Source organism: Diabrotica virgifera, chromosome 3, assembly GCF_917563875.1.
Source record: "Diabrotica virgifera virgifera chromosome 3, PGI_DIABVI_V3a".
Taxonomy (NCBI): Eukaryota; Metazoa; Arthropoda; class Insecta; order Coleoptera; family Chrysomelidae; genus Diabrotica; species Diabrotica virgifera.
The window spans coordinates 270,215,204-270,236,105 of NC_065445.1; the positions used below are offsets into that span (position 1 = coordinate 270,215,204).

Genomic DNA, 20,902 nt, shown 5'->3' on the forward strand with positions numbered 1-20,902 from the left:
CGAGAGAGGCACTGTTTGGAATGAACGTACTTGCTGAAAGATGTAGAGATATATCTGTAGACATATACTGTTGTTTCATTGACTTCCAAAAGGCATTTGATCGTGTTGCACTCTATATTGATCGAAGCTCTAAAAGACATTGACTTGGACGGCAGAGATGTTCGAATAATTGCAAATTTATATTGGAATCAAACAACATCAGTTTTAGTAGATGGTGTGGAATCACAGGCTCTTAATATTAAAAGAGGAGTACGGCAGGGATGCCTCTTGTCACCCCTGATTTTCAACGTTTACTCCGAAAGAATTTTCAGAAAAGCACTTTCTGAAAAACAAGAAGGAATACTTGTGAACGGTGAAGTCATAAATAATTTGCGATATGCGGACGATACAGTACTCCTAGCTTCTAGTCAAGAAGATCTGCAAACACTACTTGATAGTGTCGTTGAGAGTTGTAGGGAGGCAGGTCTGGATCTGAACATACGGAAAACCAAAATACTCGTAATAAGTAAACAACAGCATATAAAACCGTCTATATATGTAAATATTACCAAACTTGAGCAAGTTGATAAAATCGTTTACCTTGGACAGCAATTAAATTGTAACGCAGAAAGTCACGGCGAAATTAGATCTAGGATAGAGTACGCTAGAGCCGCTTTTAGAAGGATATCCAAGGTGTTATGTAACAGAGACCTAAAATTGACATTGAGGATCCGCCTACTTCGCTGCTACGTGTTCTCGGTCTTACTTTATGGTGTCGAGTCCTGGACTGTGAATAAAATCGATCTAAATCGCCTTGAGGCTTTCGAAATGTGGTGCTATAGAATAATTTTAAAAGTTTCCTGGGTGGAGAAGATTCGAAACTAATACTAGAACATCTCAGCAAGACTACTGAGATCATAAAAAGCGTCAAGCAGAGAAAGCTGGAGTATTTAGGACATGTAATGAGAGGCCCAAATATAGGTTGCTACAAAATATCATGCAAGGACAAATAGCAGGCAAACGCAGTCCAGGACGAAGAAGAACCTCATGGTTGAAGAACTTGCGAGATTGGTATGGTGTTGATACAAGCATGCTATTTAGCGTGGCAGTGAATAAAATTATAATAGCTATGATGGTAACCAACGTTCTGAAAGGACATGGTACACAAAGAAGAGAAGAAGAGAAACCTGGTACCCTGCAGATGTACCTCTACCATATATTGGCTCTTAACACAGGGAAGTTCGTTAAGGGGGGCCCGAAAGGAAAAATCTATCCTTAAAAATACTCGAAATTGTCAGATTAAGATAAGGTAAGTTAAGTACATGCAAAAGAGTGTATATTTAAAAAATCTGACGATTTCAGCGGGGCGTAAGGAAATGGGTGAGTCAAAATGTTTCACAAGAAAAGCGAATATTTCGAGAAATGAACATCAGATCGAAAAACTAAAAATACGTCTTCAATATTTTTCAAAAATCTATCGATTGGTACTAAACATGACCCCCACGTAGAGGGGTGGGGGGTAAATTTAAAATTTTAAATACAAACCCCGCAATATTTCGAAAAATGAATATCAGATCGAAAAACAGCAAAATACACTTTCAAAATGTTTTTGAAAAATCTATTGAATAGTACCAAACAAGGCCCCTTACGGAGGTGGGGTGGGGGTTACTTTAAAATCTTAAATGGGACCCCCAAACTTTTATTGCAGATTTGGATTCTTTACTTGAAAATAAGCAACTTTTATTCGAGACATTTTTACGAATTATAGATAGATGGCGCTATAATCGGAAAAAATGATTGTTGGAAATGGAAAATTAAATTAAAAAATGGGAAGTCCCCACTAAAATACAGGTTTTAGTACCTAATAATCACAACCCAATAGGTCCCCATATTGCTCGAGTGACTGCAAATTTAGCATACTTTGCTCCCCTACCATTACGGCACTTAAAATTTATGTTTTTAAAAACAATATTAAGTGTATTATAAATAAACAACTATTCGACAATTTTATCTGGCAATTTCGCAAAACCACTGATTTCGTGCGCAACTCACTTTAGACCGATGTTTACCCTGCACCAACGCGTTAAACTGAAGTCCCGTCTCTTTGATTTGCTACCTGAGTGACCACACATCGTAACGTTCATTAAAACAGCGACTTAGATGGAACCATAGGAATACCTGTAAAAAGAAGAAGCAGAGGCTGACCGCGAATTAGGTTGTTAGATGCAGGAATATTAAAAATCGGAAGATAGCAACAGATCGCCAAGAAACGAACAGGATCTCCAAAGGATTGTTGAGCCAAAGATGATGATGTTTCTGTCAATAATTCAGTAAAGTGCTCTAAGTTTTCGTTTTTCTTCTGCAAGGTTGAGAGTCTCTTCAGTCATCGAATGTTTTTTCTTTCTAATTGTTCTTTGGGATTTCAGTTGTTGATGGCTTCAGTGATCTACTTCTTTGTGTATTCCCAAGTTTTGTCAGGGTCTCCGGTAATCACTATAGTAGGTCAGCTTTTGCCAATGCTCCTCTAAAAATTTCTGGGTATTTTGGAACCAATTTTTCACTTAATGTGGAATTCTGCATGCAACATTTGATAGTTGGAACCACAGTCTAGAGCTGGTTTTGTCTTCAAATTGAGTACTGAGCTCTTCCATCGCTTAGACTGTATAGTAGATGTGGACTGTATAGTAGATGTATCATATCGTAACAGATACATGACTCCGTGGAAGACCCTTTTTAACTCTATGAAGCATACTGAAATATAAATAAAGAAGGAGGTCATGAATAAAAGGTGAAATTGAATAGCATTATGACAATTAAAAATTTCTCTGAAGCAGAAGAAAAATAAGAGAAAGGGAAAGAAAAGAAATAGAGCAAGAGAGAAATAAACAAGAAGAATATATTATTGTGAATATGGCTAGCAACTGATGGATTCTGTATGGCTTCTGATGTCTTATTAACACTTATTCTTCAATTCAGAATTCTTGCATATCTGCATGCATAATCATATAAAAAAAAATTTAAGTGTTAACACATTTAGATAAACAATTCAAGCACATTATAAAATCGCAATTTGTTTGTACATTTTTATTCTACATACATTTTTGAAATATCTGTATAAGAATTGTCCAGTTTCGAGTACATATTACTTGAAATAATTATCACTAATTGACATAATAATATAAACAGCCGTTTTCTAACACGATACATGTTTTTGCCTAATTTTGACAGATATTTAAGGCTGATCAATATCAATACCAAATTAATATTATGCAGGTGTGGCAAGGAGAGACAGCCAGTTTTTGTAGGTTCATTTTTTAGACTATTGATTGTGTTCAAAAGAAGAGAGCTAAAAATAACTACAACGTTAAAGGTGTTTTATTGTTTCATATTGTAACAAAATAATGAATGACCGACCGCAAGTAGCAGCTCCAAACGGTTCCATCTCGAGAACATTCTAGCGGAAGCATGATATACGTGGAATCGGCGGAGAAAGACGTGCGGTATGTGGAAGTTCACACAATAGCTAGAGGTGGCGAAGTCTGGAATTATCGAGAATAACGTTATTTTGTATTTAAGCAAATTGCGGTATTAGGGAGAGTTTAGTTTAAACTTAAGTTTCTAAAGAAAACTTGTATAAATAAATTAATAAAGTCGTATATAAATACGAATCGCTCGTTTAATTGTTACAATATGGTCAATGGACTTCCAAATTTGAAAAAACCTCGGACTGCTACTATTTAAAGCGGTACGTTTTTGAGAAAGGGGTGAGTTAGTCCACTTTTCAGTTTTTTTATTTTTACTTCGAACTCTATGCACTTTTTTTGCACAAAAGATGAATAAAAAACTAATCAAAAAAATATTTTTTTATTTTTATTTGTATTGCTGGGAAAGTGTGGAGGGCATTATTAGAGATAGGAACAAGTTGGCTAACAGGATTATTTAATAAAATTATGGAACTGGGACAAATTAATTTAAGACGAATGGAGAAGCGGTATATTAGTACCTACCTGTTTACAAAAATAAGATACGTGAAGAAACCGAAATATCCGATAACCAGTTTGGCTTATGCAGATCAAAAACACATGCAATTTTCATTATAAAGCAGTTGATGGAAAAATACAGGAATACAGAAACAAATGCTCATAATATGGTAATCATTGATCTTGAGAAAGTATAATATGATAGAGTAGCTCAAGAGATTCTATGGTGGGTACTCAATAAGAAAGGAGTCACAGTGAATATGTAAAGATTGTGAGATACATGTATGAGGAAGTAACAACTAATGTTAGGAAAGGTGTGTGGAAGAGACTGATAAATTTTATGTGAAAGTAGGATTATACCAAGGGTCGGTGCTTAATCTTTATTTATTCTTATTAATGTTAGAACAGAAAACATCGAAACTACACGGAAATATTCCCTGGTTATCCTAGGTGCTGAATGTACGCTGATGATATAGTATTAGTAGGAAATAGTGAAAACTGGAACAGTCGGGACAAGCTCTTGGGGAAAAAGGTTTAAAACAAGTAGGACAAAAACAGAATCTTTGGAATATTTATTTTAAGATGGAGTTACTACAAATAAAATAATATCTTAGGACGGTAAAATGATATTAAAAAGTAAAGAAGAGAGTGGTGTGTTGTGGGACAGAAAAATTCCAATGAAACTGAAAATTCTGTAAAACATCTATAAGACCAGCTATGATGTATGGAACTGAATGTTGGGCAGTGAAAAAGAAAGGGGAACAACGAATATATGTGGCGGAAATGAGAATTCTTAAATGGATGAGCGAAGTCACAAAACAGGATTAAATTAAGAATGAGTAGGTATTCTCCTTTTCATGAACATTTTTCAGTGCGTCACAAATTATAGAAAAAAAGGTAAGTCCGTGATAATACACATTTATGACATTTATTCTAACGTGACATTTTAGTTAAATCTGACAGTTGTCAAATTTTATTTTCAATTTGGAATAAAACCAAATCAATTGTGTCTATTGCATTTATAAACTGGTATTTTCTTTCATTTGTATAGTCTTATAAATTGTACAGATTATATTGATAATATTATTATTTTATTTAATAAATAATTCTTTTTTGATTATGGCGCCATCTATCGACAACTAGAATAATCACCCGAGTAATCACCGAACTAGAATAATTACCAAAGTATTCACAGACGTGCCTTTTTTTCTGTCACATACAATTTAATGCGTTAGAGAGAAATCGAAAAACTGTGACGCACTGAAAGATGATCATGAGAAAAAGAATAGGTACATTAGACGAAGTCTAGGGGTCGCACCAATTGATGCCAAAATGAGAGAGCGTAGGTTAAGATGATTTGGCCCTGTTCAACGTCGAGACTCTAATCACCCAATACAAAGAATTGCTGATCTGAGGGTTTTGGGAGGAATAGGAGAGGCAGACATGACATGTCTACAAAGGGGATAGATTGGTATTGGTATGAGGTAAGATAGAAACTTATTGACAAATTCATTTAGGGACGCAGACCCCGCATAAGCATGAAGTCAAAGAGAATAATGATGAATGAGAATAAATTATAGATATTAAGAATGATTTTGCTAGGCAAGAAAGAGAAACCAATAGACGTGATTGCGTAATATAAGAGTTTGGCGCGGATTTTCAAATGCAGGTGCTACAGAGGAAAAATTACGAATAAATGGCAAATGAAAGTCTACGCGTTGAAAGGTTATGACACTTAACGAAAAAACAAGAACTAAGTACAGTTGAGTCCGCGAGTCTTTACCCGTGCGTCATTAATACCTGGCGAGATAAAACACATACTTTTTATCTAGCATCATTCTCTTCCACGCATGAAACTCATGACAAACCAGCTGACGTTTGTTATTAAGTAAAAACACATGTTATTTTTATGAACCATCTAGACTCAGTGCATTGAAAAGAGATAGGTATAAAAAAGGCGATTCGGTATGTTTTCATATTTTAAGCACAATTTGTTTGACGTTTCTGCTTTGTTTAATTTTGTGGCTGTCAGTCAGTTGAATTTTTTGCGGTTTTTGCCAAATTTTTGCGTTTTGAAGTTTCTTTATATTACACAAACAGTTGTTTTCACAACTAATTTTATATTGGGCTTTGAAATTTTAAGGTAAATACATAATTATATTTTGGCAATTAATATGTAAAACATACAAAGCTAACGTCATTCACACAGTAAAGAAATGACTGTGTTTAGATTTCCGTCAAAGTGAATAAAATAACAAAAATAAAATATGTTATTGAATTTTTTTATAAATTGTTTATTTATTTATTAATCAATAATAATAAAATAATTTATTAAGCTACTTCAAATGTAGCTGTAATTCTGCACAAAAATTTTGAAGCAAAACTTACATTTGACATTCTATATATTTGATAACGTCAAATTTTATAATAAAACCCGTAATCGGAACAGTAGCCACTCTCTGTCAGTTGTTGTTGCGTGAAATAGATTTCCGACTTATTTCGTATGCTTTAAATGATGACGCACGGGTAAAGACTCGTGGACTCAACTGTAGTTAATTACTTAGCAGTATGTTTGCGAGCGTATTAAAAACAAAAGTTTCTCATGTCCCATGTTAAAATTGTCAGTTTTAAACAACGTCAAAATTAGTATAATCTATTTCTAATGAGTATAAAAGTTTTGTATGAAATCAGTATTGGCATTCTATACATTTTTTAGGAAACATCCATAAACTCCGTCGTAAAAAATTGGACTATTAAATACCCTTCCACCCTTTCATCATAAAGCGTTTACAGTCGAGTTCCCCCCTCATATCGAAGAAATTCAACGATATTTCTAGATTTTTTATAATTAACTATTAAACTTTATTTACTAATATATCATAACAAGAATAATTAAATTATGTTTATAGAAATAATAACGACAAATTGAAATATAAAAAACGACGTCGGATGTTCACCCTTGTCGTATTCCATCGCATTAAGCAAAGTCCCCCTCCCGACTTTTCTACGCCGTAGTTTATGGATGTTCTCTTAAGTGCAATTGATTAAAGTCTGTTTGTTTTACTAAAACGTTCATTTAGAATTTTACAAATACTCCACGATATCACACTTAATAGAAATGTTCGGACACGACCTACCGAAAGAAATATCTATGTTATGTTGGCTCTTATTGCGTTCAGTGAGCAATTTTTGGAAAATCGGTAATATCTCGCGGTCTAAGAGTTCACTTTCAGAAGTGGCGTTGTACATCGATTTCTCCCTTTTGGGGGTGTGAGCGGGGTTCTTCAGCGAGTTCACGTTTGGGGTACTTTGGAAGTACCCCAACTTGTTGCACTGCTGGTTGCAGATGTTCGTAGGCAGTTGCTGTGGCTCTTGTTGTTTTTTGGCAGGTGATTTGTCGCGTTTGTCTCTTTGCGAAGAATGGCGATTTCGTTCGGAGACTGTTCGGTGCATGTGAGGATCGTCTGAAAAGCATAATCAATTAGCTATATAAACAAAAACATATTTTTACGTAGTTGACTGTCTATCTAGACCCCTTCTTAGTAAACATTGGTGCCAGACCTCTCACGGTAAACAACCTTCCACACCGCTCTCGAAGACGTACCTGTTTTTCGATACGGCGCATCATATTTTGATTTAAAAAAATATAAATTGCATTTATTACAACGCAAGAGACCCTAAAGAGGTCCCGATTAAACCCCGGTTAACTAACCGGAGTTTAATCGAGACATAAAGTACCGACCCTAAGTGTTACATATGGTTGAACTCGTGTCGAAGTGAGGATTTCAATCTTCTTCTTTAAGTGCCATCTCCGCTACGGAGGTCGGTAATTATCATAGCTATTCGGATTTTAGAGACGGCTGCTCTGAAAAGTTCATTTTCATTTGAAATAAGGGGATACCTTATCCGCTAATAAAGTAATACGTTATTTTTCTGTTAATGCGCATGAGCAGGATAACGTATAACGTTTAACGTTGCTGAAGTAAGGGGTTTAAAAACTCTTTATTCTAATTTTCTTGTTTTGATGGAATTTAATATTTTCATATTTTTATTATTCATCTTTCTCAGAACCTTTTTGTTTGTGACGTATTCTGTCCAAGATATTTTTAGAATTCTTCTGTACAGCCACAGCTCGAATAATTCTAGTTTTTTCATTGATGCCGTATTCAAAGTCCAAGCTTCCATTCCATAAAACAAAGTCGAGAAAACGTAGCACCTAGCCCTAATTCTTAGCTCCAATTTCAAATCTCTTGTGCAGAGCACTTTTCTCGTTTTGTTAAAATTTGCTCTAGCCTTTTCTATTCTGATTTTGATTTCCTGAACGTAATCACCTGTGGAGTTGATCATTGTTCCAAGGTATGCATATTGGTCGACTCGTTCGACATTAAATCCGTTTATGAACAGATTCTCTTTATTTATTTGAGTTTTTGACATTCTCATAAGCTTTGTCTTGACATTCATTGTTAGCCCGTATTCTTGTCCAAATTCCGCTATTCTGGTCACCAGCCTCTGAAGATCCCCAATATTTTCGCCTAAAATGACAATGTCATCCTCATATCTTCATGTCTAATGTTGTTAATTGGAACTCCATTTACCTTTATTCCAGCTGTTTCACCTTCAATAGCTTTTTTAAGATCTCTTCCGAGTAGGCATTAAAAATAATTGGCGACAACACACATCCCTGTGTCACCTCACGAGTATTTCAATAATAATACAATATACTATTGTGTATCATTTTGTCAATCAAAGATAGAATAAAAATTTAATTGTTTAATATAACGCGGGCACCTAAATTTGATACACCCTGTATATTGATTTGTAACTATTTATTAGAAGTTAGCTTTTACGCAGTGGGTTTATCCTTAATGAGTTTTTCCCTGAAGAATTAAAGACATTTGTAAAAAGTGAAGTGAAAAGACAATTTATTTCGGATTATAATTTTTAAAAGCTTGTTTTGTTACGGGAACGGCAAAATCCACAGGTAATTGTAATTATTAGTTTTTAGAAAAATAAGGTAGAGAAATTTGGAATTTTAAGTCCTTTTGTTTAAGCCCAAGAATATTTGTAGAATTCCCGAAAAGTAATTATGATGAGTAGAAATATTTGTTGAAAGAATGCATGGGTTTTTTCGAATGTGGAGAGAGAAATGTTTCTGATGGGCTTGGCAATTTGGAATGGGGAGAGAGAAGTTTGAATGTTCAGACAGTTTGGAAAAGGAGTTTATTATGTGACCGGCATCCGATAAGAGCAGTCAAAAGTTTTCGTGAGTAGTTCAGAAGCAAGTACTAGTGATTGTTTGATAGTGAAGAATAGCTGAAAAGTGGAACGAGAGACAAATCAAATTGAGAAGAAATACCTCTTTGATTCTGTAAAGTCCAAGAGAGTAAGTTACAAGAACTATAGTTATTAAAATTATTTGTGACACCAAGTAAAAAAAGTCTCAGGAGATTAGCATTGTGAGAAAGAGAGGAGAGAGTTTTGGAGTTTATTGAACGAGTACTGATCAAAAGAGGCCTGGATCGTGTTTTGGAGAAATAGTTGCTGGTATGCTGATGGATTGATGCTGAGAACGGAGAGGGCTTTGATTGGTAGCCTAACATAATCAACAAGGAAGAGCTGTTTGGGGCAAGAGGAGACATCATTGTGTGTGAATCAAAAAGGTCAGTCAATAACTTATGTGATAGATTTTGTTTATAATCAGAAGTTAATTTTTTTTTGCGTAAAAGCATATGAATTAAGATTCCAACATTTCAAAAATTGAATAGGAAGTATAAGTAGTTTTTGCGAATACCTAAATTGGTTTGTTTAGCTTGTTTTATTAATGGTATCAAGGACAAAGCGATAAATATTTGTTTGAATTAGATTAATTTATATGGTAAAAGTTTCATTTGGACAGTTATGCCCACAGGATTTAATTGATAAATTTTCAGAGCACTGCTTTTGATAATAAAGGTATTTGTATGTGCTTATTTATGGTATTTCTATTTATTTCCTTTTCCTATTTTATCCCGATAAGGATCAACTAAGAGATACTGAAGCCACGAGACAGGATAAGTATAACCTAAGATAATTTAGTTATTTTTTTTATGACAAAAAGGCACCCTGAGATTTTTCTTAATTTTTTTATGTATGATTTGCGGCAATTGAATAATTAATTAAATAAATACTAATTAATATAAAAGTAAGAGAAAGCAGATCATAACAATACAGTGTATTTAAAGAACCAAAGTGACTAATGATATCAGAAAAATGGTAAATCTGGCAACATTGCAAACATGTGGTTTTTCTCTGTACTTACCTTCTTCTTGGGATATACTAACTCTACTGTTTTTCTGATGGCTCTTCATGCACCTGTGTTGGCTTCCGGTGTCCCAGAGCTCGCTTTTACTTACTACGTGAGTACCGTACTCAGGCTTTTTCTTGGGAGTTGTTCGGTTACTGGGGACGGCAGTTTTGTGACACGTTCTCTCTTCTTGTTCGACGACAGTTTCCGCTTTCAGACTAGATTTTCTTCGTGTTATTGTCATGGTTTCTGAGTCGTAGCATCTCGATGATCTGAAATATTAATGAAATTTTGTGATGACATGATGAAACACTTAAACAAGAAATATCATATCCTCAACTGCCGTAAGCATCTAAACATTCCGTATATGTATTTGGAACCTAGGAGTTTTCTATTGGTTCGTTGCAGCACGCGGTCATATTTTAACCAATAGGCGGCGAGGTTCCAAACGCATAATATACGGAATGTTATTTGGTTCCAAATTCATATACGGAATGTTAAATATTCGTACACCGAAAAAGATAAGTTTTTATTAGAGTCTCTTAAAAGGAGATTGATTTTAAAATACTTGTTACTGTTTAATGAAACAAAAATAAAACAACTATAGTATTTGGAATGTTATTTGGTGCGAAATTCATATACGGTATGTTAAATATTCGTAGAACAAAAAGACGATTTTTATTAAAGCCAGTTAAAATGAGACTGGTTTTTAATAGTATATTATGCAACGAGCATTTAATGATAGTCATTATAAAGCTCGTATTCTCTCGTTTCGTATAGAATACGAATATCATAATGAACTTCATTATGATACAGATTTTCATTAAGATACAGATTTTTAACCAATAGAATCGCGATATGATATTCGCGATAAAGGTGGCACACGCGCAATAACCAATGGCGAATGAAATACATACTATTTGACAGTTCTCAATATGTAAACAAACTGTCAGACTGACAAACTACTTAATTTGTTTGCGTTACAAAATTAATAAATTTGAATATATTTTTTTGTGAATGATCATAGAAAAAATCGTGTATATAACTTGCATTTAATTATCATTATGAAGCTCGTACTCTATACGAAACTCGCCGCTAGGCGGTTCGTTTCGTATCCCTTATACTCGCTTCATAATGACCATCATTAAATGCTCGTTGCATAATATCCTATTAAAAGCCAGTCTCATTTTAATTGGCTTTAATAAAAATCGTCTTTTTGTTCTACGAATATTTAACATACCGTATATGAATTTCGCACCAAATAACATTCCAAATACAGTGGAACCTCGATAACTCGGATTAATCGGGACCGCGACCGATCCGGGTTATCGAAAATCCGAGATAGCCGGAGAATATGGTAAAAATTAATAAAATACGGTATACTTACAGATAAACTCCGTTAGAATTGAAATAACATGAAATATATTTATAAATATGCACAGTACCTACTCATTAAAATTACCAAAAAAAAACACCAAACACAAACGTAAGCAAATGGAAGCGAACAATACAAGACACACAATACAGTCACAATGATGTAATGTTATTATTTAAGAACAGTGAAACCTAAAGACCATTGTTTATAAAAGAATTTTTTAAATAATCTTTCCTAAACAATGCTGACAGTTTGAAATAAAAAGGAATAGATACTACAGACAGGTGGCTGTTGTTTCTGCGGCGTGTGCTATGAGTCATTTTTAATATCCTATAGTTCAAATTACACACATACACATTATCTCTCAAATATTATATTACATACATTTTTATTGTTGAAAGGTTTGTCTGATAATTAACTATTTTGATGGGAAATAAGCCACAAATAAATTGAAAAATACAAAATATTGAAAATCAAAATGTTTATCTGATGAAAATCGGTCCGGGTTAGCCGGACTTCCGGGTTATCGGGGGCCGACTTATCGGGGTTCCACTGTACTATAATTGTTTTATTTTTATTTAATAATACACTAACAAGTATTTTAAAATTAATCTCCTTTTAACAGACTAATAAAAACGTATCTTTTTCGGTGTACGAATATTTAACATTCCGTATATGAATTTGGTACCGAATAACATTCCGTATATTATGCGTTTGGAACCTCGCCGCCTATTGGTTAAAATATGACCGTGTGCTGCAACGAACAAATAGAAAACTCCTAGTTCCAAATACATATACGGAATGTTTAGATGCCTCCTGTAAATGTAGCTATCATTAGTAGGAGCAAATAACGACTAATGGAAGCGTTTAAGTAAATTGATCCTGAGGCATGAAAAAGAGGGCTTAAAATAAACGGAACAAAAATATGACCGTCATTACCGACATGAGGAAGTACATGACCGTCAAAAGAACACTTGACAATGAAAATAATATCGCAATAGATAACTATACCTATGGTATAAAGACGACAACTATACCGTTGAACTATTTTCACATATCAGGGCACAGAAATCGATCACCGAAATCAATCTTACGTAAGTAGCGAAATGAATACCTGCAGGTATTTCCAGTGGGAATAATACATACTATGCTAATAAAATATTGATAACATCGAAATTATTATACAAAAGAACCAAAATGGCTATCTACCAGGTTGTGAAATCTGACCTAATGACAAAAAAGAATGTGTATGTACTTTGTACGCACGTAAGAAGTTATACTTCTATTATAATATAATTTCAACGAAATAATTATACCTACTTAACAGTTACAATACAAAAAATTAACAATAATTACCAAAAATGAACCAAAACTTAACAATGCCAAATATTAAAAAAAAAAAAGAAAAAAGTATGAATAGTCCGGGATTTGAACCCGCAATCTCGCGATTTTTTGATCTCTGGTCCAATGCTCTACCAACAAAGCCATCAAGCCGCATGCTACTTACCTTTCAGATATACATAATTATACATCACGGTGACAAGTGAAATATAAAAATAGATGTTTTATTATTTTACGCCCAAGGAAGACAAATCCAAAGACACAAAATTATAATAAAAAACCTTTTAAACCACCTTTTTCAAATTGCGCAAGTTGTATTATTAATATTAATGTTAATAAATGAAATATAAATATTTTGACGTTTCACAATTTGACAATTCACTTTTAACTGCAGTGCCTTAAAATTTTTAAAGCACTAGTGCCTTAAAGTAGCATTTTTAACGCTCCTATGGAGTCCTAAAAATTGCATTTTTAACACGTTTGTAGAAAAATATATTTAAAAACACTAATATATTCTTTCCACACCTTTTCTGGACTGATACATACATAAATTAAAATATTTTGAAGTATAACTTCAAAAATATAATATGAAAACTATTTAAAAAGGCAGTATAACTATTAACTAACCTTTGTTGTTTCTCTTCCCACAAATTTTAAAACGCAACAACCATACATAACCAAACCGTCAACCGTCCAAACCACAGCTGCGCTACAGCTGCCATATTGGATAATTTTTGACATGTCATTTGAACATCCAATCAGAACAAAGTTATAGTGCGCATGCGCCGGGATCGTAGGTTCTAACATATAAAAATTCACCCTCATATCGCGCGTAAAGAAGTATAACTTCAAAAAAGATAAAACCCAACTCCGGACATTCGAGTGAAAGATACTAAGAAAAAATATGGTCTGGTGCAAGAGACAGACGGCACATGGAGAATCAGGAGAAACGACGAGGTTAATGAATTGAATGGAGAGTATGACATTGTAAGATTTATGAAAAGTCAAAGACATGTCATGGCTGGGACATGTTTAGAGACAAGACGATGCAAAAACAGCAAAAATATATTACAATGGAAGTCGATAGGAAGTCGAAGAAAAGGAAGGCTCAGAATGAGATGATTGGATGACGTGGAAGACGACCTGAAAATATGAATATAAGACAACGGAGGAGAAGCGCACAAGAGAGATCTGAATAGAACGACATATCCATCCAGGGTTGTAATGCCAAAAAAAGAAAATAAATTCCCGTAAATACTTTGAAAAATCAGAATGACAGGTCAACTTTGTTATCAAGAAGGAGCTCATTGAATGTTTTACTTACTTAAAATCAACAACACAATATGCAAGTAGATTATTCAGATGCTTTAGAGCAGAATAGTATCCACAGATACGTATGAAGGTGCCATAAACCTCAGGGCAACTAAGGGGTCCTCTAGAGAGATGTATTGTAACCAACATTATGGAATGTAGTCGTTGATGACCTAATTCATGGTTAGCAGCCAAGGTACTAGATTCTGGCAGACGGCATTGGAATATTTCCCAGTATTGTTGCGAATCGGATGCAATCTGACCCTCATTACATAGATAATTGATATCTGATAGAGAACATCTCTGTGAACCCTTCCAAAACTAAATTAGTAGCAATTTGACTAGAATATGATGCGGCTGTATTTTCGTTTTGCAACGAAATTGAAAATGGTTATTCATTTTTGATTTACATGTTTATTCTGATTGGAGAATGAAGGGAACCATTCTCGTTGGAACTTGACCGCGCTGAACAGATGGGACGTGAATTATAAATTGTATAATTCCCTCATCTTCCTTAGTCTCAGCATCCGTTATGGCTTGCAAATTGTAGAAGCCTCGGAGGTGTAACCAGAGAAGGTTTCCATTGTTTTCAGTCTGGTGGGATGTAGAGTAACATTAATGTTGTTTTATATGCCATTATATTGAAAACTTAAGTTGGATTTATAGTTTGACGTAGCGTAGACGTAGACGCAACGTAGACGTAAGAAACGGACTGGAGACGGAAGAAAATATTATGTCAATTTATAGATCGACGTAGCGGAATTTTTGCGCATGAGTAGAAAGAGTAAACAATGACTTAATTCTAATTCAACAACATAGCCTATACATTATACGAACAGTAAACAAACTTTGTGTTTATTTATTTATACTTATACCTACTATTATTTATTATAATATTTATCTGTTTTGTGTGTTACATGGATTAGGAAATAAACGAAAGTATGCTCTTTGGTGCCGCATGCCGTGGGATTTCCAACTATTTTGTTTCATTTCCTGGTCTTTAAATGTTTATTGGATTTACCTATCGTATAATATGTGTGGATAACCCCGAATTAGGCTAATAAACAACTCATATTTATCTGAAATATTGAAATGACTCTATGATATATTTTTATTAAATTAATAACTTAACATCCATTGTATTAACAAATAATTAACAAAATTCGAATATGTTGACAATCAACTTTTTACCCAACACAAGGAATGAGGGGACGGGGCGGGTCCACTTTGAGTGACAGAACAAAATTCTGCCTTATGATTGGCCAGACGGAAGAAACGCACTGTAAAAGATGAAAGTTGGTCATCTCTTATGTTACGTTACGTTTCTCTTACGTTCCGTCAGGCGCTTGCGTTCATCTATAAACACGAGTACACAAAATTCGGTGTTGATCTTTTCCAGTGCGTCTCCGTTGCGTCTACGTCTACGCTACGTCAAACTATAAATCCAACTTTAGTCTTTTGCTAGCAGTTGCCGCTAGGGCATCTATGCCATTTCGTTCGTTGCAATCCGTGACTGCACGCCGGGGTTTGTTTTGGTTGGATCAGAGAGAGCAGCATATGTGCCTCCTGATGAGAGACTAATAAGTTTCGAAACCGGTAGAGGTGCTTGCTGCACTCTCTGATTGGACTAGAATATGATGCGGCTGTATTTTCGTTTTGCAACGAAATTGAAAATGGTTATTCATTTTTGATAAATTAGTAGCCTTCACTAATAAGAGTAAGCTTACTGGACTGAGTGAGTTGAAATTATTTAAGGAGGAACTAGAAAGAACCAATGAGGTTCCAAACTCAATTGAAGCACTCACAACCAACGGTAATCTGTTGATTATACACATCAACTTATGGTTCAGTACTTTGAAGACCCTGAATAATCGATAGATTAAAACGGACTTGACATTGCTTGACATTGTCGTTTAATAAATCACCTATGGGCCATTCCACAAACATACGCCTGTTTTGGATTACTTCGACAACGAATATTTTACTGTGCAACATAAGAAGTACGAAAGTAAATGGCGCTAATAATTATTCCAATAAACAACAATGTAATTTGCAATTTACTTTCGTTCTTCTTATTTTGCACAGTAAAATATTCGTTGTCGAAGTAATCCAAAACAGGCGTATGTTCGTGGAATAGGGTACGAACTAGGTAAGCTGAATGAACCATGGTGCAAAAAATGTGAAATAGAAGAAGAGACTGCCATACACATTCTATGTTATTGCAATGAGCTAAGCGATATGAGGCAGAAATTCACTGGTCAACTGATAATTGAACCAGAAGAGATCCTAAAACTACTAATAAGGAAAGAGAAGTTGATATTGAACTTTCGTTGAGGACACAGGACTTATTAGAGTGTGATGGGAAAAATAAGGTTTGGTATAAAGATCTTATGACCAAGTGCCAGAGATTAACGAGACTCTCTTCCATTGTCTTTGAAAAGATATTTGACACTATTTATTTACTTCTTATTCTTTGGTTTATTGGCCTCCACCTACTTATGCATTTGTCCAGCTCATCGTCGAGGAATAAAGGAAAAATTCCTTATTCACCTACAATTTGGAGTTGGCATGGGACAAATACAACAAAGGGAAAAGCTTTTCTCACTCAGGGATAACTGCCGACAATTACACAATATACTTCTTCTTTGGTTACTGGCAATTTTACAACAAAAGTAAAAACTTTTCTCGCCCCGGAGCAACTGCCGACCATTACACCATTACACAATCTTTTTCTTCTTTTGTTTATTAGCAATCTTGAGTTGGAATTGAACAAATACAACAAAGGTTTATGGCATGATTTGATACTATTTTCACAGAATCTCTGACACAAATCAACTACTGTCAAGCAAAGATAAATCATACCTTCTTTCGTGAGTCGGAGTTTTCGTCCTTACATATTCTTCCTTAGGATATTCCACTGGTTGATAATCAGGGGGTTTATCATACTCCGGTTTAGAATCTTTAGGAATTTCCTTAACTGAGTTGTAATTGCTATCCAATTCTGAAGTCTCGTTGTTTTGTTTAACGGTACCATTCAGATGCTTTTGAGGTTCAGGCTGAGGTTCCTGAAGTGTTGGAACAGGGGATTTTGCACGTTTGGGAGACTCTCCAAGGATTTTCTTCTTCCTGTGAAAATACAGATTAAGTATCAAATTATAGTATAATTAAAAAAATCTAAGGTATAATAGAATCGACCACGCACAATATTGGTTCATATGTTTAACATTACATTTGTGATATTTTTCTACTTAGGTAAAAAACAGCATCAATTTGGTTGAGGTCAAGCCACAATTACTCAAGACTAAGACTTAGTCTGTAAATATTGACAATTTTATTATAAAGTCTCGGCAATTTAGACTTATGTTGATAATACTTGAATCAGTTCTTCTCTTCCATTTTGTATTAATTCATTGTTGCATTGCTTTCCTTTGCTCTTCAATCCAATATGATTTTTTCTTTTATATCGTTTTGCCGTTCCCTCCTTTTTCCTTTTATGTTTATTTAATTTTTCTTCTGTTTGGATTTTTATTCATGCCATTCATGCTTATTTCTTTCCTATGTTTTTGCCTTTGAATTCTTCATCAAACAATTTTCTTGATTCAGTATTTTACCTTTGTCCTACTGTTTCCTCTGCTGCATCTATTACGCTTGTTTTGATGTTGTTCCAGTCAGTTTCTATATCTTCAATTTCGACCGATTATAGTTCTTTTCCAATGTCTCCTGAGAATTTATTATATTCTGCTTCTATTTTAGCTTGTCAAGATTCCAGATTTTATTCTTGCTTCGTTGAGTTTGTATTCTTATTATTTTCATTTTTAATTCTGGCATTACATATTAATTTGTGGTTTACATCTGCGGTTACTTTCCTTTATCATCATATCATGTGTTGTACCCTGTTTTTAAACTAGGAGGAGTAATTCAAATTTACTGCGCCGTAATGCTTGTTTGTAATTGGTCCAACCACATACAAGTTTACTCCACTGTTATGAAATTTTGACACTAGCATTTCATCGATTTAGTCCAAGTAATGAAGCTTAAAATAAGGCAAAACCTCGCAATTTTTACAGAATGGATCGATTTGCTTGAAAATTTGAGAATAAGCAGTGGATAGTCCAAGGATCAAAATCTATAGCAGGCCGAAAGGCGCTTTTACCATGGGGGTGGTTATTACCACATCTCGGGGGTGGAAATTTTTTATTTTATTTTGACCGCAAAAGTTGTTAAACACATTCATTCTAAGCAAAAAACGTTCAATACATTTTTTTGATAAAAGTAATAGTTTTCGATTTATTCGCTATCGAAAGTGTTGGTTTAAATAAAAAAAAATCATTGTTTTTAATCAGTTTTCCGCTAATAACTCCAAAAGTTTTTGTCCTATCAAAACAAGTTTGCTTAACAAAAATGTACCTTTTGAAAAAATTAACAAAACCGTTTTTTACAATTTGCTTTAAGACCAATAGTAATCGAGCTATACTTTATTATATGTTAGCTCTTCTTTGTAAAATGCTAAATACAGTGGAACCCCGTTAACTCGGATTAATCGGGACCGCGGCCGATCCGGGTTACCGAAAATCCGGGTTAGCCGGAGAAAATGGTAAAAATTAATAAAATATGGTATGCTTACAGATAAACTCCGTTATAATTGTCACACAGACACTGGTAAACCACGTTCGCATTCCACATAAAACCACACATACAAAGCGTCGTCAAGAGTCTCATTCTTAGCTTTATTAGCTTTGCACAGATTGTCCAAACTGTCTTTTGTTATCATTTAAAAAAAAATTCTTCGATTTTAGTTCTATTTTTCTTCCAATCCGATACTGTAGATGTACCGACACCATATAATGCTGCAAAATTCACCTTTATCAATTCTACTTAATGCTTCTAGTTTCTTTTCCATTGTCACTACAACATTTTTACGTTTTGTTGCCCTTATAGACAAAAACACGCACACAAAATCTGAATAGATTTACGAACGATTACAGAACGGAAGCGAACAATACGACTTTACTACACACAATACCGTCTCTGTCTATTATGTTATTTAATAACAGTGATGACTAAGCCCATTGTTAAAAAAAGAATTTTAATAGTCTTTTCTAAACAATGCTAAGACAGTTTCAAATAAATAAAGGATAATACAGGTGCCTGTTGTTTTCGATAACACGACAATGAATGTGGTGTGCCATGAGTCATTTTTACTATGGTATATGTAGTTCAAATTACACAAATACTCATTATCTCTCAAATATTATATTACATAGAGTTGGTACAAAACCTCGTGAACCTTGAAAATGCGTATGTATAACCGAAATAAAATGAAGCCAAAAACATTCGACTATTTTATTTGCTGCGAATTGTGCGAGAGGGTCCCATCTGCACCCTGATATTTTCAGTAATGTCGGATTCAATCGTTTCGTTCGTATATTGACGTCACCAAATGAATGAATTAGGTTCACGAGATTTTGTAATAGTAATACATTTTTATTGTTGAAATGTTTGTCTGATAAAAATCGGTCCGGGTTAGCCGGAGTTCCGGGTTATCGGGGGCCGACTTATCGGGGTTCCACTGTATTGTAGTTTCAAAGTCAAAAGACGGGAAAACTGCATTTTTTGAGGATAACTTGTTCAAGCTAATTTAAATTATTTAAAAATATCTATGTCCAGAAATTAAAAATAGTCCCTAGCTCAAAAATTAAGTGACTTACAGTAAAAATAATGTCAGTCCTTATTTTTTTTCAGCGAACAAGTGATCGGAAACTTCCACCTACTCTCCACCCTAATTAAAATTGGTCATTAACCTTATTTGGTCTTCTTAATTTATGTATTATTAATAGGTTCCAGAGGTTTGACAGGCTTAGAATGATTAGTTTTTAAAAAAAATTGAGTTAAAAGCGAATGACGAATTTTTGTAGTTTTGTAAAAAATGCCCTTTTCTTCAGAATAGAAAGATTAGCATCAGAGATACGAAAAAATATTTAAATATAAAATTGTAGCTTGTTTAATTCCCAAGAACATGGTTTGCAAGAATTTTCTATAGCAAAAATTGAGTGAGCTATTGAAAATTAAAACTTGTAATAAAATGCAAAAACCACCTTTACCAACCCTTTCAAAGTCACCTCTTTTTGCGAATGAGGATTTTAAAAGGATTTAGTATTAAGAGCCTTATAGGTCCTGTAAAAACCTACAAAATTCTTTTATAACAAACTTTATAGGATAAAAAATTAAAAGTTACGGTTAAAAAATCAATATATTTTTTTGAAAAAAAAAGAGATATCCCATTGGAAGCATAATAATGTAAGTTAGCGGTATTCTTAGTCATCGGCTTTATTCATTCTTCTTGATTTATGTATTATTAATAGATTCCGGAAGTTTGACTGGCTTAGAATGATTAGTTTTTAAATAAATCGAGTCAAAACGAATAACGAATTTTTGTAGTTTGGCAAAAAATGCTCTTTTCTTCAGAATAGAAAGATTAGCATCAGAGATACGAAAAAACATTTCAATACAAAATTGTAGCTTATTTAATTCCCAATAACCTGGATTGCAAAACTTTTTTCTACAGTAAAAATTGAGTGAATAGTAAATGAGTATAATACCGAAAAACATTGATTTTTTCGATATAAAACTAAC

General features: G+C 34.0%; 1 protein-coding gene across 1 annotated transcript in view; it reads right to left on the reverse strand.

The window, feature by feature from the left end:
- Window positions 1-1,829: 1,829 nt before the first annotated feature.
- Window positions 1,830-20,902, reverse strand: part of LOC114328300 (gamma-aminobutyric acid type B receptor subunit 2) — a 180,320-nt gene continuing 161,247 nt past the window's right edge. The window contains exons 16-18 of the mRNA XM_050647737.1: window positions 17,132-17,395; window positions 10,258-10,514; window positions 1,830-7,423 (exon numbers count right to left, since the gene is read on the reverse strand). Of these exons, the coding sequence (XP_050503694.1) occupies window positions 7,044-7,423; window positions 10,258-10,514; window positions 17,132-17,395 (901 nt within the window). The 3' untranslated portion in view covers window positions 1,830-7,043. The remainder of the gene's footprint in view (window positions 7,424-10,257; window positions 10,515-17,131; window positions 17,396-20,902) is intronic.